Here is a 25,128-nt window from a genome sequence, read left to right on the forward strand (position 1 = left end):
AGTTAATTCCAATTCTGCTGATACAGGGACAAATAGCTAATTTAAGAACAGCTAAGGCTACAAACAACCATGTCATGAAGTAATGCTTTTCTTGAGGCATATCAACAGTACCCAAATGTTTTAGAGCATTATTTACTTGATTAGAGAAGTGATGCTAAAATCTTAGGGTTTGTTCAGTTCTATGTTTCATAAGTGTTGCAGGTGACAGTTGAAAAAGAGGCAGGAAGGGCTTTGTTTGCTTTTTCTCTTGGTTCAATTCTACTGCTCTGTCAAAGGCAGAAGTGGCAGTACTGTCCCTTTGATATGAGGGGCACTTATTTGCCTTGCTTTAGTCAGCATATCTGTGTTAGTAGCTCTTACCTGGAAGCTGGAGGGTGTGCAGGAAAGGATCCCTTTGTATTGCTCCTGCTGTGTATCTGTTTTCCCTGAGCATGTGTAAGGGAAGAGGTTCAATGCTGAAGTACCTGGAAGCTTGGCCAGATTCTCTCTACTTGATTTTTAAACCCTGGAAAATGCTGTCTAATCAGCTGTAGATCTTTCAGAAATCACATACTGGAATGGGACTTATTTACATGTAGATTTAGGCCTCAATTAGTGTGAGATAACTGATGACATTTCTTACAGGTGCCATGTTGTCGACGGGTTTGAAGGAGCACTTGACTTCACTGGCTCAAGAGATAACAAACTTGGCTTCTCATGTCCCTGACTCTTTTGGACAACTGGAAGACTTGCAGAGGTCAGTTTTTTGCCAACCTTTCTCTACTTTACCTGCAGGATCAGTGTTTTGGTCTTGATTTCAAAGGTCCCACACAGCAAAACAAGTGTGTGAACAGCCATCTGTTACCCGTGCATCCCTGTCCAAGGAAAGGGATGTATATTCCTTCTTCATATGTAGGAATGCACGTTTTCACTGGTCCAGTTGCAATGGGTCTGACACTGAACCTGGCTGAATTTGTTTCTTCTTGCTGAAGTCATAGTATGTTAAGGGGTTGGAATGGACCTTAGAGATCATCCAGCCCCAACCCCCTGCCCTGGGCAGGGACACCTCCCACCAGAGCAGGTTGCTCAAGGCTTCATCCAACCTGGCTTTGAGCACTGTGAGGGTTAGGGCAGCCACAGCCTCCCTGGGCACCCTGTGCCAGTGTCTCATACCTGTTTCACTGTCTGAAGATGTCTCAGTGTACAGCAAGACCTTTCTTAAATACTCGGGACTCTGGTGTGACTAGACCATCCACTGTAAGTTTGGAGACTTGATAGAGGCAGAGAGGCAACACCATAAACAGTGTGTTTGGAGGGATTTTACAGTTTTTGCTCTGTGTAGAGACTTAATTTTCTTCTCACAGAGGTGGAATGGCAATTGCATGTATGTGAGTCTTTCTGTTGAGGTTTTGGACACGGTCACTCTGGAGGAACACTAGAATCCTCTTCTTGTAGCTGAGTGTAGTAACTGCTTTGATGATTTTAACTCCCTTGTTTTGCCTCCTAGGGCTGCAGAAATAGTAGCTGAGATATCAGAGAACATAAATGCCTTAAGAAGCACATTGTTGGGTTCAGGTTCCCCTTCTGCACTGGAGAGGAGCTGTGGTGCAACTCCAACAGATTTTGAAGCCAAGTCAGCATGTGCTGGAGCACAAAAAGCCAAATGTGCTGAACAACCTGAAGGTGACTTCAACATCTGCTCTGATGCTACACTGGCTGCACTCTGGGAAGGAGAAATTCATGAGGAGGAGGCAGAGGGAGGCAACACTGCTGGGGAAAATGTGGCTGCAGAGAGAGATGACTTCATGTCACTGGACATTACTGAGCAAGAACTTCAGGTCTTGGAACTTCAGGCTGCAAATGAGTTGGGCAACGAGGCTGTGCCTGAGGTAATGAGAAAAGCCCTTGTTGAGCATGGACACTCAGCAGAGGATGTGATTGCATCCTTAATTTTCCCCAGATTTTGAAAACCTCTGTCCCTGAGAGAGTATAAAAGTGTTCTGGAAGAAGGGCTCAGTCTGGAAGGTCTCTGTGGCTTGTAGTCAAGCATTGAGCTCATTGAGCTGAGTCATTTGTTTGGAAGGATTGGTACCAAACACAGCAGCCCTAGATAGTCACATTAGTTTTCCTCTTTCAGTTAATATTTAACAAAGAATTCCTTGCAGTAGGGGACAGATTCTGCACTGGAGCATCTTCAGCTTGGTCATGGATAAATAGCAGGTCTGTTGCTAAGGGATGTGGAAATCAGCAGTCCTGAGTGTAGATTGATGGCTCTTAAATCAGATGATCATTTCCTTATGTTCTGAGTGTTTCACACATCTGGTGATACTGCTGTGTTTTTTCTTACTACAAAACCTTGTTAAGTTCTAATATTTCTTTCAGGCATTTTGTTTTTAATGGACTGCAGAGCTAAATGTTGAGCTTAATTATTTTGGGTAAGAAGTGAAAACATAGAGAGAAATGATTTATAGTATGTCCAGAAGGTTGGGAGGTTGTGGATAAAGTAGGAATTGCTGATAAGAAGGAAATGATGTTGTTTTTTTACGAGTCATCTTCCACAGACAATGAACAAAATATGTCCCGTGTCATTGAGAGTGATGAAGAGCTGGAAATGGAGATGCTGAAAGTGAGTGCCCTGGGGTTTATTCTTCAATGGTTTTTGGTAATGATGGTGCTCTTGGGTCGCAGTGGAGTGGAGCAGAGTTGAGGGGAGGGACTGTGAAGTAAAATGGTGTTGCTTACAGAAGACAAGTGAACATGGATCCCTAAAGAATTCCACTTACTGGTGTTAGACTTCAATATCATTTGCATCCTGGTGCACCTTTACTATACCAGCTTGGACCTGATCCACCCACTAGATTGAAGTTATCTTATAACTAAAGTAAAACTCATGTGTCCCTGTATCATATTACCTTAAATATGCATTTATCTATTCCTGTCATGCTCCAAAATCACTTTTTGTTCCTCCTAATCTCTCAGTCTTTAGAAGATGTAGATGATTCTGAAGGAGCTGCAACCGAAAGAGAGTCCACTAAAGACAGGAGAACTCCTGACACAGATGTGAATGTTGTACCAGATGGTGATGAAGATGAAGGCATTGAGGAAGAAGAGGAGGAATATTTTGGTATGTTTTTTGAATTTTAGTGCATGATTAAAGACAAAACAATCCACTGTCTATAAAAGCAGCTGTGGCAACACAGCTGTTTGGTGTTTGGTTTCTTAAAGCAGCAAGTTAAACCTCACCTAAGTTTTCAAGGGGCAGCTTGTTTGTGTGGCAAGATGAAGATGTACAGGTGTCCCTGGCAAAATAAGAGTTGACTTCTGCCACAATCAGTAGACGTTGTGTCAGCTTAAAGCTGCTGTGGGGACATGGAGGCTTTGCAGAGCTGAGAGGACCTGCTCAGAGCACGGTGGAGGGGGAAGATGACACTTCCCCTACCTACATTTGTTTGGTGACAGGATTCTTGGGGTGTTCTGCCTTGGGGGTGACCTTGGGGCTGTCCCTGTGGAGACAAATAGAATGAGGGGAAAAGAGGCTGAAATGTGAGGAGAAATACACCATAGCTTGTTGGGATGAACATGTTCCAAAGGATGCAGTTATGCATGACAGTACCTATTGCTTTGTCTCATTAATCAAGCCATATGGTCTCCTCCTCATGCAGGGTCTCTGGGGAGCCTGTTTGCTTTTTAATCTTTCTTTCTGGCCTGTAAATATCTGTGGTTTGATGTCTCCCTTTTCACTGGAATTGCCAAATCCTAGGCCCTGGGCATCACTAACCAGGAGCAGACTGTTGTTTGGCGAAACAGTGCTTCTCAAATTGAATCCCAGATGAGTGTTTCTCCTCTCTCCCGCTAAAGATCCATCACTGCCAGAACCCAGTGAAAGCCACATCACGTGTCTGAAGACCTATTTTGGGCATTCTTCTTTCAAACCGTGAGTGCATTGTCTGTTAAAATGGAGGCTCCAGGGTTCCTTTTCTTTCCCCTTCCTTCTGGGTAATGTTTTCATTAGTACTTACTTGAAAAGCCACTAACAAACAAATCAAGGTCCTGTTTACAGTCTCTTGCCTGGAAGATAACTGGCCCACAAACACTGAAAAGTAGTAATTAACACCTGGGAGATATCGTTTGTTTTGTGATCTCCTGTGCATGTCTGCATCAAATGCTGTTGGCTGAGTCCTGTTAGAGATCCCACTCTGACAATCCTGGGCCTACCTGCAGGAATTGGAGTGTTTTAGTGGTGGCAGTGAGCAAAGTCAACACTTTTAGGCTGCCTCAGGGGTTTTTTAACTCACAGTTCAGAGAATATGCAGTTCCATATAGTTTACTTATTATATGTGGTGGCAAAATCCAAGTATTCCCCTTTGTTTAATTTAAAGGGTCCAGTGGAAAGTGATCAATTCTCTCTTAGAAGACAGAAGAGATAATCTTGTTGTTATGGCAACTGGTAAGTTACCTTTACATCCCAAGAAACTGCAGAAAATCATTCCCTTTTTGAGGAGTAACAGAACAATCATGGAGTTTTGTTTTAGGGCTCACCAAGGTGTTAGAATTCTCTGTTATAGCTGCACAGAAAACATCAAGTCTCATTCCTGCCTCTTTTTCTTTAAGGCTATGGAAAAAGCCTATGCTACCAGTTTCCTCCTGTTTATACTGGACACACAGGAGTTGTCATCTGCCCTCTTATCTCCTTGATGGAGGACCAGGTGCTGCAGCTGACGTAAGTAACACGTTGGCAACAAGCTGCATTGCCTGTGGAAACCCACAGATTCTGCCTGTGGCATTTCTTGGTGCTTCAAGTTGCAGTTTGGATACAGCAAGCTGTTTGTGTCAGCTCTCAAGCATATGTTTCTGCAGGAACACACACAAGCTGTGCAAATAAGTCTCAGATCACTGGGTTTGCCACTTAGGTAAGCCATAGGCTGAATGTGCAGAGGACCTGTCCTGGTTCTGAAGGCACATCTGAACTATTCCTGGATTCACAGGCTGAACTGATGGAGGAGCCTGATGGGCTGTTTCAGCCTGTGAGAGTTCTGTCACTATCTGGCAGGGCTTCCTTTGGGCCTGAGAAGTGACATCTGAACAAAGCATAGCTGGAAGCTGTAGGCAATTCAGATCAAAGTGACAGCACAGGCTTTGAAGAGGGACAGTGTAGTAGGTCTCCTAACACTTGGCCTCTTCACTTCTTAAAAGTTCTAAGAGGGGAAACTCATGGGTGACGCCAAATCTCTCTCACATGAGCAGTTACAGGTGTTGTCAAGATAAATCTCTTTGATTTTTAATACCTGATAATCCTTTCTCTGCATGTCCTTGCTTCCCATTGTAAGAGCTATTCACTTCTGACACTTTTCCATTGAAGCTTTGGGGCTCATGCTGAGTTTGTCTAGTTCATTCCTGCCTTGTCCAGCTTGGGAAGAACTGGTCTTTTGTGAAAGAGGGGAAATGAAGATGTTTTGAAGTGAGGAACATCAATTATGTGTGGAATTCTCTGCTGCACATCATGGCTGTGTGCAGATGAATGGCTGGACAGCCTAAGCCTCCTCCACTGAGTATTACTCAGCAGGGTGTCTGTGTATTCAGCTGCTGCTTTGACTTTTACACTGTTTTCCTCAGTGGAAAGGGTTTATTCACGACCTTCTCAGTGGGTCATTCATTTATGAAGGCTGAGGAGACCAAATTTGTACCACCTATTGCCATTCAGTAATTTCTCTTGTCAGTCTTGGCTGTGCTTTGACTGCAACAGGAATGAGGGGGAAGCAGCTATCAACACAAAGGGCTTCGAGAAAGTGCAGTGAATCACCAAGTTCAGAGGTAAAATACAAATTGGCTGAGCTTGGTAAGTGTAATTATTAAATCAGTCATTAAAAAGGAGCCACCTGATGGAAAATTAGCAGATGCAGCACCAGTAGCTTACAGGAGATTGAAGACTGAGGAAAAAACTGGTGAGCTAGTAAGTCTTAAATCCAAATGTGATAAACTGCATAAGAGAATAGCTGAAGAAAATACACTTTGCATGTTATTTTGAGTGTTTTACTAGTGAACTTGGCCCCCGTACAAGGAAAACAATCTCTTCTCCTATTCCTAATTGCACTAATCCAGTGTGTGCGTTGGGGACAGCTGGAGGGGCAGAGCAGGAGTGTTTGGGTGGTAAGAAAAGCCACAGATTACTTGCTTTTTCCAAAGGTTTTTCTCACAAAGATCCTTGAAGAAAGCAGTGTCTGACCTCACAGCTTGAACTTCCTTCAGAAGTGCTGGCATAGGCTGGAAGCTCAAGCTTGGAGGGTAAATCTCTTCGTGACTGTGCTCTTTTCTTCCTGCAGGATGTCAGGGATTCCAGCTTGTTTCCTTGGTTCGGCTCAGTCAAAAGAGGTCAAAGAGAGCATCAAAGGGTAAGTCACAGCCAGGTTTTCTAGGGCTGTGGGCTGTGCTGGAGGTGTGTTGGAGGGGGTAGGATGTCTCCCTGCCCCCTCCTGCCTGAAACTCCTGCTGCTGGCTCAGCCCTGGAACCTGGCAGTCAGGGATATGGTTTGCATTCCCCAGGCTGTGTGTGTGTGAGTCTACAGCCCCCTCTTGTGCCCTCTGGCTGGGGAGGTCAGGCTTGAGTTAGCTCTGTGTTCTGGTTTGTACCTGACTATTTGGGTTTTAGATCTGTATTTGCCACCAAGTCATCACAACAGTCCTAAAGGCTGGTGAAAGTCTGCTGCTGTTCCTTTTCCTGTCATGCCTTGCTTCCCTGCTGTTCTGGAATACTTTCTATGGTCTTCACTTACTTCCTCTTGTTCCCTATCAGAAATCTGTCCTTGTTCATATTTCCTTCTTAAAGACAGTCATGATTTTGTTGCTTTTATTTGTCTGGGATTTTCCCTTCTGTGACAGTGTATTTTCCTGCTGTTTCAGGGGTCAGTACAGAGTTATATACATGACTCCAGAGTTTTGTTCAGGGAACTTAAAGTTACTTCAGGATCTTAACCAAACTGTTGGTAAGTTGGAGATAAGGCTGTGGATGAGCTGGCAGCTTAGATTCATAATTACATTTAAATTTTGTTAACTTTTGTCACCGGTTTGTTACCACTAGTGAGCTCAGAGGGTAGTGCAGTGACTGCAGTAAGTGGTGTCAGAAGATGCTGTCCCTGATCAGTAAAACAACATATGTGAGCAATGTCTTTAGCATGATCTTAGCCTGGGAATGTTGGACAGTTTACTGGGAACAGAGGTGCTAAAACACTGATTGTTGAATCACAGGAGGGGAAATGTATAACAGTAAATATTTTAGCCTTTTAAGCATTCTAATCTGTGATCTTTTGCAGAATGTAACAATGAAGTTGTGTTTTCAAATACCTTCGAAATGCTCTTTTCATTAGAGGTGATGCAGCTGGTGAACATGCCATATTGAGTAAAATCAAGGCATGAAAACTCCAGGGATTTTTTGGCTAAGGAACTGACTTTCTAGTGCTGTAGGGAGGGAAGACATTAACCCTTCTCCCCTCATATTTATCTGGACTTTGGCTTCTCTCTTTAGTGCAGACCTGAGACACTCAGGCTTTGTGCTACAATCCAGAAAATAGAACTAATGACACCTGTAATGGTTATTTGTGACTATTACTGAAAAGATCTGAGAAGCAGTGGGTGGGGAAAGCTCCTGTTGGAGCTAGCTCAAGATTTTGACCTGTTGTGAGGGATGTTGGAGATGTGGAGCTTGGAGAGGGAAGGGTGATGGTGGTGGGGGTAGTCTGTAAAAGCTCTTGGGCCTCTTTACAAAAGAGGATTTGGGGAGTGGGTACAGCACAAAGTATTCTAGGAACAGCAGCTTAAGCAACTGCTGGTGCCTTCTCAGGAAAGCCTGAGCAGAACAGGGTCTTTGCTCTTAGTCGTTGTTCATGTGTCCATGCTGTGGTTTTGTGCCCACCAGGCATCACCCTCATAGCTGTGGATGAAGCTCACTGCATCTCTGAGTGGGGCCATGACTTCAGGAACTCCTTCAGGAGTTTGGGCTCGTTAAAGAAGGCTCTGCCATCGGTGAGGTTTGGTTTCTACTACAAGAGAAGGATTTTGTGTGATAGTTTTGATCTTTGGGTGTACTGACCATGCTGGTTTGGAGTCTGTGCACTCCCTGACAGTCATTGAGGGTTTTTCCAAATGCTTAAATGAAGCATATTCTGAACTTGGACTACCAGGAACTTGTGAAATTTTACCTGCTTTGGATCTCTTTGCTGAACAAGATGATGTCCCTAAGCTTCTAGTTGAATACAGGGATTTGGTTTTAGCTGACTTGGGTGGCTTGTAGGAGCATGCACCTGATTTCTAGACACTCCTCAAGTATTTATTGCATGAGCTCAAAATATTTAGCCCTTATATTGGAAGTTTCATCTTATGTTCCCTAAATTTAGCTAATGACATCAGAAAATTATTGGGGACTCGTGGAAGATACAGCTGAAGAAATCACACATTCAGAATCAAACTTCATCTTCAAGGGTTCTGTCCCTTCTACTCTCCTAGAGCTTCAGTCTCAAGTGTTCAGGAAGATATGTTAGCTATATTTACATATTTAAGTATGTTCACTATATTTTTCAAGTGACTGAACTGATCCAATGATTATGAGCACATTGAAATGCCTGTTCACATTCTGTATCACTTTACTCTGAAGAGTAAACTGTGAGAGGTCTCGTATTTATTCTTCTACTTCTCATTGCAGGTTCCCATTGTGGCTTTAACTGCAACTGCAAGTCCCTCAATCAGAGATGACATAGTGAAATGCCTGACCCTGAGGAATCCCCAAGTCATGTGTACTAGTTTTGACAGACCTAACCTGTACTTAGAGGTTGGACAGCAAAGTGGAGATATCCTTAGGGATTTGAAGCAATTCCTAACTAGGAAAGGCTGGTAAGGATTTCAGCCTGGTTTTGTTGATCCCTTGGATGTATTTTGTGCAGGCAGGTGTGTTCTTTGATTCTGTTGTTGTTGTTATCTTTAGCAGTTCTGTGTATGAGTTTGAAGGCCCCACTATCATCTACTGCCCTACAAGAAAGGCCACTGAGCAGGTGGTGTCTGAACTGAACAAACTCAATGTGGCCTGTGGTACCTACCATGCTGGAATGGGGACCAAGCAAAGGAGAGACACCCATCACCAGTTCATGAGGGATGAAATTCAGGTATGGAGGAAGAAAAGTCCACTTGGTCCTGTTTATCATTGCAGAGTTTCTGGTGTGAGTCTGAAGCTGTTGGAATTGAGGCTGAATTTTGAGTCTGTAGCAATGAGTTGTCACCAAGTGTGTGAGCATTAATCCAGGCATAATTGGTGCTCATTTGAAAACACTCAGCATGTGGCTCCTGTTTTGTAGTGTGTTGTGGCCACAGTGGCATTTGGAATGGGCATCAACAAGGCAGATATCAGGATGGTTATTCACTATGGTGCTCCAAAGGAAATGGAATCCTATTACCAAGAGATTGGGAGAGCTGGGCGTGATGGGCTTCCTGCTTCCTGTCATGTCTTGTGGGCTGCAGCAGACTTGGCTTGTAACAGGTAAAGTACTGGAGGCAACAGCTTGGACATAGTAGCCAGAACAGTGTTGGATGCTGTGTGGTAGCTCAGGTTTGGCTTGTGCAGCAGAATGAGTGCTCCATTTTCTCATCAAGTATTCCCATGCTATTTCCTCAGCTTGGATGCTTCCCATGATTATTATAAAGCCTATTAAATTAGGCAAGAGGTAGTTGTGTCCTAACATGCCACCTCTGGGTTCCTTGAAAGAAGAGTTATGATATCTTAGTATATTTTTTACTCTGCCAGCGGAATTGGTGAGAAATTGCTAGAGTTTAGACAACTGGAGAGTGAGAGAAGCAGCTCTCTCAGCCCTTTGCTCCCTCTTCAGTGCCTTTTGGCATAGATCTCTGAAGCTCAGTAGCCTGTGGGGTTGGAATAAGCTCCTTGTCTCTTCTTCTACCCTCTCCAGAAGAATATGAATAAGGTGCTGTTCTGAGTATGCCCCACTGTCTGAGGGTCCAGTTGTGGAGAAGCAGGCAGGCAGCTTGGCTCTGGGTTTAGCAGGTTGTTTTTTCCAGCTGTTCCTGGTGAATTAGAGGCAGTTGTCTGGTGTGTTTCATTGTTGGTGTGGCACAGGGGAATAGTGGTCAGTATTTAATGCTCTTCGTTTTCCCCTCTCGGCTGACAGACGTCTCCTCAACGAGATCTGCAACCAGAACTTCAGGCTATATAAGCTGAAAATGTTGGCAAAAATGGAGAACTACCTTGTGTCCAGTGGCTGCAGGAGGAAGTGAGTGCTGGAATTGTTGAATGCTTTGTCATCTCAGGCAGCCAGAGAGTGAATTTGTGTTGCAGAACTGAAATCCCTCGAAATACATCAATTTCCCTTTTTCTCCTTAGAAGTGACTTGTGCCAATAATTTTTCAGTGGGTTCTTCCAGTCAGTAATAGCTTTGATAAGAGCTATTGTGACTCAGTCGCAGCTGGAGGTTATAACCAGATGTTACGGTCACAATGTGTTCTGCAAGCACAGAACATTGTTTCATGTTAATAAGCAGTATCAAAAATACAACCTTCAGCACATTTATACCTGTACGTCAAGTATTTCCTTATTTACCTTTAAAAAAATAGCCCAACTTTTCCTTTAGAGGAATCAAGGCTAAATAATTGGTTCCCCAGTGCATTAATTCATGATGCTGATTTCAACTCTTGTTTTCTGCAGTAAATTTCATGTGTAAATTCTTGGTCTTTTATTGAATTCCTTCCATTCCCTTGGGCAGAATCATCCTGTCTCATTTTGAAGACAAACAGCTGCGAAAGGTTTCCTCTGGTATCATGGGCACAGAGGAATGCTGCGATAATTGCAGGGCCAGGTAAGCTTCCTTCCCTGAAGGCTGATCCTAGAGGTTGTGTTCTCTCAGACTGACTTAAAAGGCAAATTATCTATAAGAACTGACTTTTATGCATCTGATCTTGCAGATGTTCAGCCTGAGGTTTATTCTTGAACAGCTCTCCAACCTTTGAGCAAATCATGAGGTGGTTTATGAGCTCTGAGTTAGGCTGTGGGGAAGCCTGGAAACAGCAAACAGCATGGCCATGGGTCCCAAAAGGGTTTAGAGCAACACCCTGAAACAGTGAAATACACTTTTGTTTGTCAATTTAAACCCTGTAAAGTGATTAATCCCAAAGGAAAACACTTGGGTATGTGGTACCACGTGCCTAAGGTTAAATTGTCTCAGTGGCCAGGGAGCTGTTCTCTTACAAGATGTGCTGAGATGTGTTCTTTAGCCTTGCTAATAACCTCATGGAGGTGCTGAAGGGAAGCCAGAAGGTTGGTAGTCACACAGGTATGAGCAGAAATACCTTCCTCAGTTGCTCCTGTAGTTCTAAACCTTTCCCTGAAGTTATAATAAAGGATTCCTTGTTCCTGCTGGCAGTCAGATGCTTTCTCGTCCAAGACAAGATATTGTGCTGTGTTGCTTTACAGAAAAGTGTCATCAATGCAGCTACACTTGCTGTATGTCAAGGATTAGAAAATCTTTGCCTGACCTCTATAAAACCAACAAAGAAAACAATTTGAGGTCCTAATTTCAATCCTTGCAGCCACATTGCTGTGCCAGTACAGAGCCAGAGAGTGAATTTGTGTTGCAGAACTGAAATCCCTCGAAATACATCAATTTCCCTTTTTCTCCTTAGAAGTGACTTGTGCCAATAATTTTTCAGTGGGTTCTTCCAGTCAGTAATAAAAGCATTAACAAACCCTAGAAAGCCTTTAGTGGGGTTGGTCTTTCCTTCAGTTTTTTTCCCCTTTATTTTCCTAAAGAAACAGACAAAAACCTATTTGCTGTTAGGTAAAATTATGTCTTGTGTGCCTAATCCAGTGCAAGTATTTAAATAGTGAGTTCAGAGGATTCAATTCAGAAGAGATAATGTTCTGCAACAGCAGGTACTGTGAAGGGCTGCTTATTGTTGTGCTGGGCAGCTGTCTGAGACACTTAGATTGTTGATATTAATGTAACTTTGACATGTGCAAGTGTACAGATCTAGGACTGAAAATGTGAGACTAAGTACAAGTCCAAATCACTTGTTATTTTCTTCAGTCATTCCTGGACAGACAATATTAGAAAGCAGAGAAGGGTCTTGATGTGCATTTATGTACGTCTTGGTTTTGTTTGTGCCTTTCAGAAGCTCCTGCCCTGCAGTCCCCAGTGAGCCTGAAGGTGGGTTGCAGGACTTTGGGAAGCAGTGCCATCAGCTGCTGTCTGCAGTGAGTGCCCTGGAGGAGAAGTTTGGCACTAAAATGCCCATTCTGTTTCTCAGAGGATCTGTAAGTGATAGCCACACTCCTGATGTGTGTTCTGAGGCTGGAGGGACTGTTGGTGTCCCTCTTGACTGATGGATATACAAACCTGTAAATGTATGTATGTCCTTTTTCTTGGAGAGATGGATATTTCTGTAGAGAGTTAGTCTTGACTTTCTGAATGCAGCAAACAAGATTGTCCTTAGTCTTTCATGAAAATGCATGATTTTCATTGTCCTCAAAGGAATAAGCCTTTTCAGAATGAAGAATAAGCATCTTTGCATAATAATTAGTTGGTTTATGTTTGAATAAAGCTAATAATGGCTCCAGCTCTAGCTTTGTGCTGCTGCCTGACTTGGAGTACTGAGGTGGGAAGGAGGATGATAGGGTGAATATAAATGATGTCTACACAGCTTTACTTACAGGGATTTTGAAATACTAAGTTAGAAACTCACCAGAAATTAAGAGTTAGAACAGAATCATTTTGTACCTTTACAGACTGAGGAGAAAAAAAATCACCTGTATACCTGATAAAACTGGGTTAATTATGTCCCTTTTTAACTGTTTAATGAAGTTGCTAATTGCCACACTAATGCGTCTAGGGAAAAATATTCTGTAACAGATTTCAATGGAGTCTTCATTTATTAGTGAATATTCACTGGAATAAGTGAAATTAATGCCAAATTTGCACTGCAAATTCAGAATAACCTTTGGCTGTCTACAAGGAAAACCTTTTTCTGAGCTAACATAACATTTGGGTTCTGAATTCAGGCATGAAAACCCATCAGATAGGAGCTAATCAGCTATTTTAGAGTCTGAGCTGTTGTAAGAGAGGAGTTAATCAGGGGTATTTTGAAGCAAACCAAACAAAAACTACTTTGCAATGAATTAGAGTTGAATGAAAAACAGAACAGGTAACAGCTTCTGTTTGAACTGAGGCAGTGGTAGACTGACCTCAAGTGGTGGAATAGAAGTGCAAGAGATGACTTGATTTCTTTGGTGTGGATGATTGAGTTGTTCCTCTGACCCTCTCGTGTGAAGGGAGATGCTGTAAGAGTTCTGTGATGTAAAGTTAGGTCACAGAACTGCAGAAGAAAGCAATGATCTTGCCACAGCCTTGCAGAAAGTGGGGATGGTTGGGGGAGTGGGGATGGGTGGAGGAGGCTCCTCACATCTTGGGTTTTTGGCTTACCTGGTTATGTTTGAAACTTTGTTCCACAAGAACTGGACAAACGTGAGTGATTGTGTCAATGCTTTCAGACCTCTCAGCGCCTGCCTCAGCGGTACCGGCGACACCCTCTCTTTGGCACTGGGAAAGAATGGCCAGAGAACTGGTGGAAACTGCTCTGCCAGCAGCTGATCTTAGAAGGATTCCTCAAAGAAGTCCCAGGGCATAACAACAAGTTTTCAACCACTTGTGTGCTCACCCAGAAGGTACTTTTGGGGGTGAAACGACCCACTGAGAGCTCCTCGGAGTCATCTATAGCTAAGCCGTAGGGTTTGTTTCTTACAGGGTAGGAACTGGCTGTTGAATGCTGAATCTGCCTCAAATCCAAGTCTTCTGTTACAGTCCAGTGAAGACCTTAATCTACAGAGACCTTCTAGAAGGTAATTATAGCATGTGTGTGTGTTTGAGCACTTTGTCAATATCAAGTCCCTCTCTGAAACCTTCTTTTGGGGATGGCAGGACAGGAGAGCATGGCAAGTTTTGCTTGAAATCTTTTACTTCTGGTTGTATTAAATAGCATTGAGTTGGACTTGACAAAAACTGCCTCTGACCAACCCTTTTGAAGCGAGAGGTAATGAACTGGAGGTTGCAGAGGCTTTGCTGTGGCTAGAAGTAATACAAGAACAAAGCTCTTCAGTGCTGGCTGTAGGAGCCTGTTCTGGGGTCTACATTGTCTCATTGTTGCTAATAAGTAGATATATTAGGTAATGATCAAGTACCAATGTTTTTGCTCTTATGATAATCTACTGTTGTGGCTCTGTCAGCTGCTAGAAGGGGAAAAAAAGCGTATTATGAAGCAATAAGCAATAGTGAAAGCTGTATGCTTAGTGCAGACCAGACAATTGGAACATATTTGGTCTTTCCAGTAATCAAATATTTTTCAAGTGTTGTCATGAAAATGCCATAAATCCTCTGTAAGACAACATTGTTTTTCCTTGTTAAAGGCTCAGACTTAAGAGGCTTTGAGGCCCTCAGTAGATTTTCATGAAGAATGGTGATTCTAATTAATCAGTAACTTGATTTGCCAAATATGTTCCTGTACCAACCTCAAATCAGTTTGCCTAGCAATATGTTTATTTCAGGGCAGTGTCACTGTAGCAATGACTTGGACTGATTTGATTAAGATGCAATTAATCTTATTCCAGCAGTAGACCTTTACCTGTGGCCTCCACACAGCGTTCTCCAGACATCAAAGGAACAACTCAGTCCCCAGTCAGGCAGGTCTGTACCAGGACAACCCTCTTGCACTGTGATCCATCCTTGCTCCTGTTAAAAACACCTTGCAGATGTGTCGTGGTGTCACAAATGGAGATTTTATTACTAACAGCAAAGATGGTAAATCAGCATTTGTCTTGTTGCTCTGTTTTTTTATAGATGTCTCTGTATGAGATGTTTTCATATGAGAAAAGCTATAAAACTCCTCCAAGAAGCAATAACATGCTTAACAGGTAGAGTATTTTAAATGAAAGCAGAATCACCTGATTTCAACTGCGTTAAATGGGATATTGCTTGTATGGTGACCCTTAAAATGAGTTTTCTCCTATGAATTGGCCGTGAAAAATAAGACAAGTGCCTAAAACTTGCTGTACAGTGCATTATACTTCAAAACCTTGAACAACTGCAACATTTAACAACATTTAACACTCACATAAGTGAGTGTCTAGGCCTCTGCCTTGCTGCACGAGTCTGGAGAAGACCAAGGCTCCCTCAGGTCAAGAGAAATAAAATAACCTTTTGCAAAAAGGTAATTTGTTTCCCTGGCTCATGTGCTGCTTCAGATTAAGTGCACCTTGTATTTCTGAATGGATTCCTCCTTCAGGCCAGCAGCCAACAGGAAAAGAGGCTGTGTCACTTAGGTGAATAATTGCCACTGCAGCCACGTGGAGATAAATCATGTCAGGGACAGCTAAAATCCAAAACAAGTGTTATTTTGCACTTTGCTCAGGATGCTCTTAGTCCATTTTGTCTGCTGGCAGAGCAGTCTAATCATAGCTGTCTAATTAAGGGCAAATGTCCCTAAGTCCATGAGCCCATGGACTGGGAGCTGTGCTAATTCCACTTGCAGCACAGCAACTGTGTCCCTGTCACTGATGGTTTTAGGTTATTAGTGCTGTTTTCCCGGGATTAATGTCATCAGCCATGGCAAAAAAATCCAAGGTTGGATGGTGTCAGAATGATGTCCTGAGTGGGCAACTGCTTGAGAGCATTTTTTGCTAAGGATATGGGAATCCAGGTGTTGGGAGAGATTGGTGGGTTGGGTTTCCCCCCACCCCATCCCACAGATGTCATTCCATCTGCTTGAGGTTTAAACAGTAAGAGGCTGTTTTTAAGTTAGAGGACCAGCCCAGAGGAGTTAGGGATACTGGTGAACATTAGGTGATACTGCTGGTTCTGCCCCAACCAGCTCAAACCCTGCCTGAGTGCAGAGCTGGCACGAGCTGCCAGACCACAGCCTGATGGTGCTGTCAGAGCTGCTGCTCTCCCACAGCCTTGTAGAAAATCCCTGGATCGATGGCTCAGTTGTCCCAAGTCCCTGGATAAATTGATCTAATGCAGGGCTTGCTTCACACTTTATTTCTTGTCAGTGTTGCAGGGCGTTCGCCACTGAAATCTCCTTGGAAGCCCCAAGAATCAGCTGTTTCATCCCGAGAAAAAGAACTAGAGGTAAGTTTTTTTGGGATAGGGAGGATATCTCTCAATTGCAGGCAACCTGCAGACCACAGTTGTTCTGTATAGGAGCAGCTGGCTTAGACAGCTCTTAAAATTACTGAGTTGTTCTGAATAGAAGTCCTGGAAGAGGATTGAAGTATGTTAAGAATGATTAATGGATTGCAGTAGAAAGATCAGGAAAGTGCTAACTTTTCCTCTGATATTAATTACACCTCTGTGAGTGATGCAGATCTGCTTCATGAGAACTTGGCTCTCTTCTTCCCAGACTGCTCTGTATGGCAAGCTGCTGACTGCTAGACAGAAGGTAGCTAATGAGAAGGAAATTCCTCCAGCTGTCTTGGCAACCAACAAGATCCTGGTGGATATGGCCCGGATAAGGTAAAGCCAGCATGGAGACTTGTTCTACCAAGGGGGGAGGTTGCAAGCCAAGTCACAAATCCCCTTTCTTCTCTTGGGAGCTCAGCTGGTAATGCATCCCAAGGGCCTTCCCCAGCTACTAAGAGGCAGCAAGATTTTGGGGATGTGTATGTTGTTATTCCATGGAAGAGCTGTGGGTTTATGTGCTTCTGGGAGGTGAAAGCCAATAAAGATGTTTGTGGCAAACTGATCCTCTAAAGTATTAAGCAGCAAACTTGAAGCTGTGGTCAAGCTTCATGTTTCAGAAGGGCAAACAGTGAGGTTAATTAGTTGCAGAGGTGATGAGGGTGCAGTAATCATATTTTCAAGTTTTAACTAATAGATTGTAGTCCAAGCATGTGTCCTTTTGATGTTCCAAAGCATTGGCATAGGACATTTCCATGGCTTTTATTATTCATCCTAAACCAGGCCTACAAGTGTGGAGAATGTGAAGAAAATTGATGGTGTATCTAAAGCCAAATCCAATATGCTGATGCCTCTCCTGGCTGAAATTAAGGACTTCTGTCAAGCAAATGGTTTGCAGGTATGATTTAAAGTCTCTGCTACTTTGCAGGAACGTTAAGGATGTAATTTACTCTGCAGCTTGGACTCCATGGAGAAGTCTTTTTGTGCTTCACAGAAAGATATATGATCTAGGAATGGGGACATGGAATGAGCAATACCTAAGATGTGTTGAGTTGGACACTGTTTTTCTGGCTGGTTTTGTTTTCCAAGTCCTTTGGACAATCCCATCTTTGTTTTAGTGAGATGGGAACATGTGGGTGTCCATCTGGACTCCCTCTTTGCTTTGTTTTTTGAGTAGAACATGGATTTGAGGCCAAACCCAACCTACATAGAGGTGAATAACTCTGCTAATGTTGCTCATTCAGACAATTTCAGACAGTGGGTGAGTGATCCATTGGTTGTCAGTGGGATATAATTATTTTAAATCCTCTTTATCTCATTTAGACAGACACATTTCCCACATCTGCATCCAGAGATCAGAAAGAAGCATCTCCCCTCAAGTGTGCTAGAGCCCTTTCTCCCTCAGAGGATGTCACATACACCCTGTTCCAGGAGAAAAATCTCTCTATGGTAAGCTCTTCCCTATGAAGACCCTTTCTTTTTTGAAACCTGACAGGAAGGAGGGATTGGCAAGTCCCCTGAAATCCTCTGCCCAGTGCTGGGGTGGGATTGCTTTGAAACACTGAGGCAGTACCTTGCCTGGGAAATGGCAGCTCATTTGACTTGTCCCTCTGAACTGGTAATAGCATGGAAAACTGGACTTCCTGTGAGGTGGGATACAGTGCGTTTTTAATTCCACAGCAGGAAACTGAGGCTGCTTTGATTTTTGTTTGCCCCTCCCAAGAGTGCAGGTAAACCTTGTCAGATGGCCCCTAAGTTAAAAGTGTACCTAAACACTTGTAAAAAGAAACACTTGTATAATTATTAATGGACAACCTCATGCTCTGTATTCACTAACCCTGATGATTGTGTGCATAGTGTGTGTATTCTCTGGGGAGAAATGAGTAGAAGCTTCAAACCTGTTCCCTTGAGGAGTACAAGACACCAGGTGGAAATCACTCCTTGAAAAGTGCAAGTTTAGGTTGATGACATTTGAGACATTTTTATTCAAGGCAAGTCTTAAGAGGAGAATTCATGTAATGTGAAAATGAAGGGGCATTTGTTTTGGTTCTAAGAGTAAAGCACTGTTTACAAACTGGAAAAGAAATTAGCTAGCTATTGGGAGTAATAAAGTTTTTTCAGTTGTACTTAAGCTATTTCTGCCCTGTCAATCCCTTGTGCCTCTGTTTTCCCAGAGGGCTATAAGTGAGAGCAGATCTCTTCCTCTTTCTGTGGTTGGCACTCATCTGGTCCAGGCCCTGAAAGCTGGTTACCCTGTCAGCCTGGAGAGAGCAGGTTTGTCTGCTGAAGTTCAACAGATCATTGCTGATGTTATCCATAATCCTCCCATTGACTCAGGTGAGCATCTTATGAGTCAAACCCATATACTGGTTCATTTTGTCATCTTTTCCATGCCTTAATCCATCCTATGCTTGAACGATACACACGAACCAATGTGTATTACAACATAGTCAAATAAGGGGCAAGAGGCTTAAACCCCATTTAGTATTATATTTATATTTTTTCCAAGACACCACCAAAATTCAAGCAATTAGAAAACTTGTTCCTGCACATATTGAGCTGTATCTCATCAAGATGATGATTGCAGTATTGGAGAAAGAGGCTAGAAAGAAGTCTCAGGATGGCTTAGGCATGAAAAGGAGATTGATATGGCCAGAAGGGCAGCAGGAAAAACGAAGAGCGGATGAAGCAAGCAGGGAAGGTGCCTTGTGGAATAAAACACAGGTCAGTAAAAGAAGGTGTAAAACTGTTCCTTTGAAAAAGGATGTTTTCTTTGTAGGAGCAGACTAACAGCCTTTTTATGTTGTTGCTGTTTCTAGCTGTGCTTAGTGCCTCATCTTCCCAATCCACCTCTCTATGTTTGGATAGGAAAATCCATCTCCTCAGAGCGATGCTCAGAGCAGAAACAGGACTCTGTTTGGAAGAGGTCAGACCTGTGCAGCCTAGCTGTGATTTGTCACACCCATTTCAAGTTCTTCCCAGTAGGAAAACTTGGATAAGCTGTCTCCTTTGCAGCCATCAAGTCCAGGCTTTGCCCTAGCTTTGCTTCTCGCATTGATCACCAACCTGATGTGGCAAAAGAGCTTCTTTTTCTGTGCAGAAAGCTTTAAGAGAGCAGCAAAGTCGAGAGGGTGGAAAAAGTCAGAGGCAGTGCCAGCCAGGAATGTCTCAGTCTTTGGGCTCCTCTGTTGCTGCTGGACATTTCCCTGATAACAAGTGTCATGCCATAAGCCTGACTCACTGGGGACAAATCTTGGGAAATAAGGAGCTCTTTGTTGCTGTTTGAGGAAGTCCAGGCTTGTCTGAGCCCTCTGCTGTCTTTTCAGTGTCCCCCAAGTCCCAGTTCAGCACCTTGCACCCTGCACTGAGTGGCTCTTGGTTGCAATAGTAATAAGAAATTGCAAACTCTGAATCTTCCTGCTGCCTGTGCAGGTATTTCATATCTGTTCCTTACAGGTTTGGGGGCTGATTTCTTGAAACTCTGGCTCAAACCATTTTTCCAGCCTTGCCATTTTGCCAAATGGATTTTCTTGCATCGCTGAGTGCTGTTTTGTTGCTATAATATCTGTTTCTGAGCCTTCTCTCTCCTGCAGTTGACCTCCTGGCAGTCCAATTGCCTGAGCTCTAATCACCCTTCTTTTCCTGCTGCTGTTAGCTCCTGGAGCTAATAACAGGAATGACATGGTATTAGTAATCAAATTAATATCATACAAATGAGTAGACTGCAAATCCAAAAGCTAATCCAAACAAGTCTTTACCTCTCCTCCAGAAGATATGCTGGTTCTAATAATTCCCTGTAGCCAACAGCTTTTAAATCTGTTAACGGATGTTCTTGGACTTGAACAGTCTCACATTGCTGCTGCTTTTTACAGAGTAATTGGATCAATCCAGCATCCAGGGAAGGAGCAGAGAAAACCCATGTGCATGTGGTGCCTTTGGCTTCGGTAAACAGATGTTTTACTCTCATAAAGCTTGTGGTAGACTTGCCATTAATGAGGGGTTTGGTGGCACAGGGATGTGTAGCTGAGCCAAAAATCCCAGCATAATGTTAGTTAATGTCTCCATGCTTTCTGTGCTGGTTTTCATTGACATGAAACATGAACGCAACACTTGAGTCAGAAGCAAATATTTCAAGTTCTCAGACAGAAAGGAATAGAGGCATAATCTCCTCCACTAAAAAACCAATAAAAGCCCAAATACAAGTTCTAGTTCCTGTGTGTTTCAACTGGATGAACTTCCCTTGCTCAAATTTTTCTAGGGTGAAATGGATAAGAAATAGCTTATTAAGCAGAGGTGTTAGAATTCTGTTTATGATTATAATTAGACTCACTGCATTCCAAAAAACAATGCCAAAACTGAATGTTGTGACACAAGTAACAACCTTCTTCCTTTGTGCCCTCTGGGAAGGCTGTAGGGAGCGTGGATGCTAGCCAGGCACGGAGCAGAGGGGCAGCAGGCAGCACTGCCCTGGCCTCCTACAACCAGCCTGCCCTCGATCCCGAGGAGGAGGAGCTGTTTGGTGACTCTCAGCCTAAGGTGAGACTGGAGTACAGCCCAGACCTGGTGATCTGTCTGTGCATCCTCAGTAAACCAAAGTCCCAGCTTCTGTCTAGGTGCTTGACTGTGCCTAAACCCTTGGTCTGGCTTGCCAGAGAGCATCTCTTGTTGATACCCTTAATGCAGTGGTGCCACATGGGGTTTTTTTGCCCTTACCATGTCCAAATATCCCACTAGGATAGCAGCAGCCTGCTACAGACTTACACACACCACACCCCCCCCCGAAGTACATCTCATAGCAGATGCTTCCAGCATTTTAAGAGGACACTTGGCTCCTTTTTCCCTTTCAGGTAAAGGGTTGTGTGAGACTATGTCAATCCCATGGATGATTTTTGCACTGGTGTCTGTATGAACAAGAGCTATATGAACAGACATGGGTGTCTTTATTAAACAGGGAGCTCATGTCTCTGCCCAGCACCACTTGCTGTACCACTCACTGCAGTTTGGAGCTGGATATTGCTGTGAGTGCATTTTCCAGCCTTGGTTCTCCCCACTGTTACAGCAGTAATGTGACAGCTCCCTGTTACTGAACAAGGTGTTGGATTTAAGGGACACATAAGCCTTCCATGAACAATTTAGTAAGGTAATGGTTCTAGATGAGCATGAATTTGAGGAATAGGGCTCTCTAAAGAAGACAGAGTGTAAATGCTTGTTTTCTTCCAATGTTTATTTGTTTTTTCCAGAGCTCTGCCCGGATGGTTTAAAACCTCAGCACCAACAGCTCCACCTGCAACCCAGACCAAGTAATGCATAAGTGCCATGAGGAGAGGCTAAGGGAGTTGGGATTGTTTAGTCTGGAGAAGAGGAGGCTCAGGGGAGACCTTATCACCTTCTGCAACTCCCTGAAAGGAGGTTATAGTCAGGTGGGGGTTGGTCTCTCCTCCCAGGCAACCAGCAGGAGGACAAGAGGGCACAGACTCAAGCTCTGCCAGGGAAAGTTTAGGTTGGATATTAGGAAGAGAATCTGCCCAGGGAGGCGGTGGATTCACCATCCCTGGAGGTTTTCAAGATGAGACTGGATGTGGCACTTAATGCCATGGTCTAATAACCTTGGTAGGGTTGGACTCGATGATCTTGGATGTCTCTTCCAACCCAGCTGATTCTAGGATTCTGAGATTACACCTATGTAATCCGTTGGATTTAAACTATTGGCAAAGCCTGGAGCTAAAATTGGATCAAGGTGCACCCACACTGCTCTGACAAGGAGCTGAGAAATTCAGGGAAGCCTTTGTGCACCTCATGACTCAACAGGAGCTTCTCTAATAAACCTCCTCTGATAAACCTGTCCTGAAGCTCCCATGCTGCCCATGACACTCCCATTCTACGAACCCTGAAAGAAAGTTTCAAATACATCACTAGCTTCAACATAAACCATTTTGGAGAAGAAAAAAATAGGCTAGCTCCAGTGTCCCTTCGGCTTTCGTCAGTGATTTGCTGTCTAGAGAGTAGAACAGTGTCCCAGCCCTTCATCCCAGTCATACATAACACAGGCTGTTCCCTCTCTTCCCTTCTCTGCAGGATGCTGGCCGAACTCTGAGATGGGGCATGTCAAGGTAGAGAAAGAAAGCTCTGAATAAGGACATGAATCCAAGACACTGAAAGGACAGTTCCTTGAATAAAGCAAATAAGGAGGGGGCAGTCCCAGCCTTTTTTGTATGCACTAAGAGTGTAAGTTATACAGTGAAAACAAAAAAAACTGTGCTAATCAGCAGGTCTGAGCTAAAAGTAGTGTCAATATACAAAAGAAACAACAGGACCTCCAGCCCCTCCACCCCAGTCACCCTAAACATGGAAAACACAAGGAGCACCTGAAAATCCCATCTTCCCCCTAACCCATCCCAAGGGGGCTGCCCTTGGCCACAGCACAACAGGAGTCTCCTCCAGCAACTTCAACACCAAGTCATTTCCAGAGGGGTAAGATACCATCTCACAGCCACAGCCTTCTCAGCACACTTCCCTTTGTGCCTGTTATTACTGGCAGAGAAGGGTTTCTATTACTACTCCAGTGCTACAAGCAAAAAAGGGTCAACTGAAATAAAACTTCACAGAGCTGGTTGAACCTTCCTGGGGTCAGACAGAAATAACCTCTCAGCTTTCTCTGAGCAGCACTGACCTTGCACACGATTCCTATTCAACAGCCACTAGAGTGCAGCAAGTCACTGTTTAGTAGAAACAACCAGACTCCCTGAAGGTATTTGCAGTCAAATGCTCCAGTACTGGTGCAAAACTTCCTATTCCTTAATCCAGATTTTCGAACTTAAAGTGTATGTGGATTCTATTCACACAGAGTGTTCTCCCTGTTCTTATCCTTCCCCTGATTCTAAGTGTAACAGCCACAGGACACAAACACACTATTGCACTGGGCTGGCTGGAAGCAGTTTCTTCCTGGTCTATATAACCCCAAAAATTGTTCTGCTATGTAATTCATGTATAGCCAGGAAAATACTTGATGGCTTTATTGATTGACTAGGAAAAAGAAAGGAAGGGAAAAAGAACAGTTAAATGTATTTCTCCTACTATTTCCACCTTAGATGACAAAGCCCAGAGAAGGTTGTAAAGCTCAAATAGAGGCTGTACCCCACCCAAGGGTTTAGCCCAGGCCCACTGAATCCAACCCAACCCTGCAGAAGGTTTTATACAAACCCCCGAGTGCTGCATTTAGTGAAACCCTAGCAGGTTGACCATGCTGGGAAGGGAAAGTTATAGCCACTTTCTAGCATCACTGTATCCAAAAGCTTGAGTGATTCTAAAGTTAAAACATCTGACAGTTATCAAAAGTGACATCCAGACCCAGAATTGTCCTGTGACCTTTTTATAACTGCATTTGCCATGTTTATTACCCCCTCCAAGCATGCACTTGCCTCTAAATCTCACCTCCCTCATGCTAAACCCTTCAGCATCTCTTGTGTGCACAGGGGCAAACAGGCTCCTGCTCACATCAGCCACTCCTGCACTGGGGCAAGCAGGTTGCAAACAGCAAGTGAAGGAACTGAAATTCACTGTCAAGATTTAATACACTGCTGTAGGCTTAAGAACAGATACTCTCCACATCAACTTGAGAAGTAACTTAGCTGCAGTGGAAGTGCTGCAGAACTGCCCCTGCACACAGGTTGCAGCTCTAAGAGCATCTCTTCCCTGCCCTTTGCACCCTGGTTCTTGACCCAGAGTGATTTTTGATGACTGAGACTGGCTCATTTTCATTCCAGATACAAGTTACAGCAATATCATAATGCAGGTGTTTATCCTGGTTTCAAGACCTGTGTCCCTTATTACCCTCTTTATCATCACCACTTAATAAAGCCACTGAGGACCATTGGTGTATTCAGCCCCAACAGTACTCAACGAGCAATTACTCTTTTGAGTCTTGTTTTCTTAGGGAACGAGTTAGTAAACATACACAATTCCATCATCTTACTTTCAAACAGGACTTTAGAGCAAAGCTCTAGTATTCCAAAGGCATTTTGTGTTGCTGCTTTTTCTATGCCTTTCTACCATGATAACCAAGTTTATACTAAGTTACATAAAGTGAAGAATACACAGAAACCTTGTGGTTAAATGTATATGATCACACAAATTTGCTACTTTTCCCTTTCCAGTAGAAATCCACAGGTTAGTTTTCAGTGGAGGCTGAGAACACAATCCTTAATTTCATTTTCCATAATTCCACCTTTCATGGACACACATAAATTCATTACAAAATATGAACCATTACACAACCACATCCTTTGCTGACAAATTCTATTGATATTCTGAAATGATCCCTTTCCCCCCACTCAGCTCTGCAGTCCATGAGACATCAAATCCTGTACAAGGACACTAAACATCCATTTTGATCACAAGTTTTGAAACAATTTTCCTAGGTAACAAAGATCAAATTCAAGTGCAAATGAAACATTTCTCCTCTGATAAGCACAGACACAAGTACAGTGAGGTTTTCCTACCCCCAAAATGCCACAATTGCAAGATAACATCCGGTTTTAACAAATAATTCTGCATCTTTTTTCTTGCAATCTATGAATCATTGACCGAAATCAGATTATTTTCAGGTACAAGGATGAAATGAAAGAAGAAAAATTCAAACCAGGACATGCTTTTTGGCTTACTTAACAGACAGAGGCAGAAATAGGAATTCCACAGCATTTCAGTGGTGGCTCCTGTACAGAATGGCTCATCTTCCTCATGCACAGATTTCAAGAGGGCACAAATCAGCACTTCAAGCACTTTTACACAAGCAACTATGTGTTCAGGCAATGGAATCCCCATAAGTCGTGTACATCATGTTAAAAACACTCAGAGATGTTTTTGTTGTTACAACTGTGGTTCCATCTCTCCACAGTGGTACCAGAAGAACTGTAAGTGACTGACATCCCTTTGG

General features: G+C 43.4%; 1 protein-coding gene across 1 annotated transcript in view; it reads left to right on the top strand.

The window, feature by feature from the left end:
- The window catches only part of WRN (Werner syndrome, RecQ helicase-like), a 29,122-nt gene extending 7,665 nt beyond the window's left edge, over positions 1-21,457 (top strand). The window contains exons 7-34 of the mRNA XM_009078894.1: positions 625-736; positions 1,487-1,868; positions 2,528-2,605; positions 2,959-3,103; positions 3,838-3,913; positions 4,359-4,426; positions 4,591-4,699; positions 6,300-6,368; positions 6,877-6,959; positions 7,889-7,995; positions 8,672-8,859; positions 8,951-9,128; positions 9,318-9,499; positions 10,146-10,247; positions 10,737-10,829; positions 12,142-12,283; positions 13,517-13,690; positions 13,770-13,864; positions 14,630-14,705; positions 14,859-14,932; positions 16,070-16,148; positions 16,420-16,532; positions 16,980-17,094; positions 17,520-17,645; positions 18,371-18,533; positions 18,706-18,920; positions 20,604-20,732; positions 21,437-21,457. Of these exons, the coding sequence (XP_009077142.1) occupies positions 625-736; positions 1,487-1,868; positions 2,528-2,605; positions 2,959-3,103; positions 3,838-3,913; positions 4,359-4,426; positions 4,591-4,699; positions 6,300-6,368; positions 6,877-6,959; positions 7,889-7,995; positions 8,672-8,859; positions 8,951-9,128; positions 9,318-9,499; positions 10,146-10,247; positions 10,737-10,829; positions 12,142-12,283; positions 13,517-13,690; positions 13,770-13,864; positions 14,630-14,705; positions 14,859-14,932; positions 16,070-16,148; positions 16,420-16,532; positions 16,980-17,094; positions 17,520-17,645; positions 18,371-18,533; positions 18,706-18,920; positions 20,604-20,732; positions 21,437-21,457 (3,494 nt within the window). The remainder of the gene's footprint in view (positions 1-624; positions 737-1,486; positions 1,869-2,527; positions 2,606-2,958; positions 3,104-3,837; positions 3,914-4,358; positions 4,427-4,590; positions 4,700-6,299; positions 6,369-6,876; positions 6,960-7,888; positions 7,996-8,671; positions 8,860-8,950; positions 9,129-9,317; positions 9,500-10,145; positions 10,248-10,736; positions 10,830-12,141; positions 12,284-13,516; positions 13,691-13,769; positions 13,865-14,629; positions 14,706-14,858; positions 14,933-16,069; positions 16,149-16,419; positions 16,533-16,979; positions 17,095-17,519; positions 17,646-18,370; positions 18,534-18,705; positions 18,921-20,603; positions 20,733-21,436) is intronic.
- Positions 21,458-25,128: the final 3,671 nt, after the last annotated feature.

Source organism: Acanthisitta chloris, unplaced genomic scaffold, assembly GCF_000695815.1.
Source record: "Acanthisitta chloris isolate BGI_N310 unplaced genomic scaffold, ASM69581v1 scaffold16557, whole genome shotgun sequence".
In the NCBI taxonomy this organism is placed as follows: Eukaryota; Metazoa; Chordata; class Aves; order Passeriformes; family Acanthisittidae; genus Acanthisitta; species Acanthisitta chloris.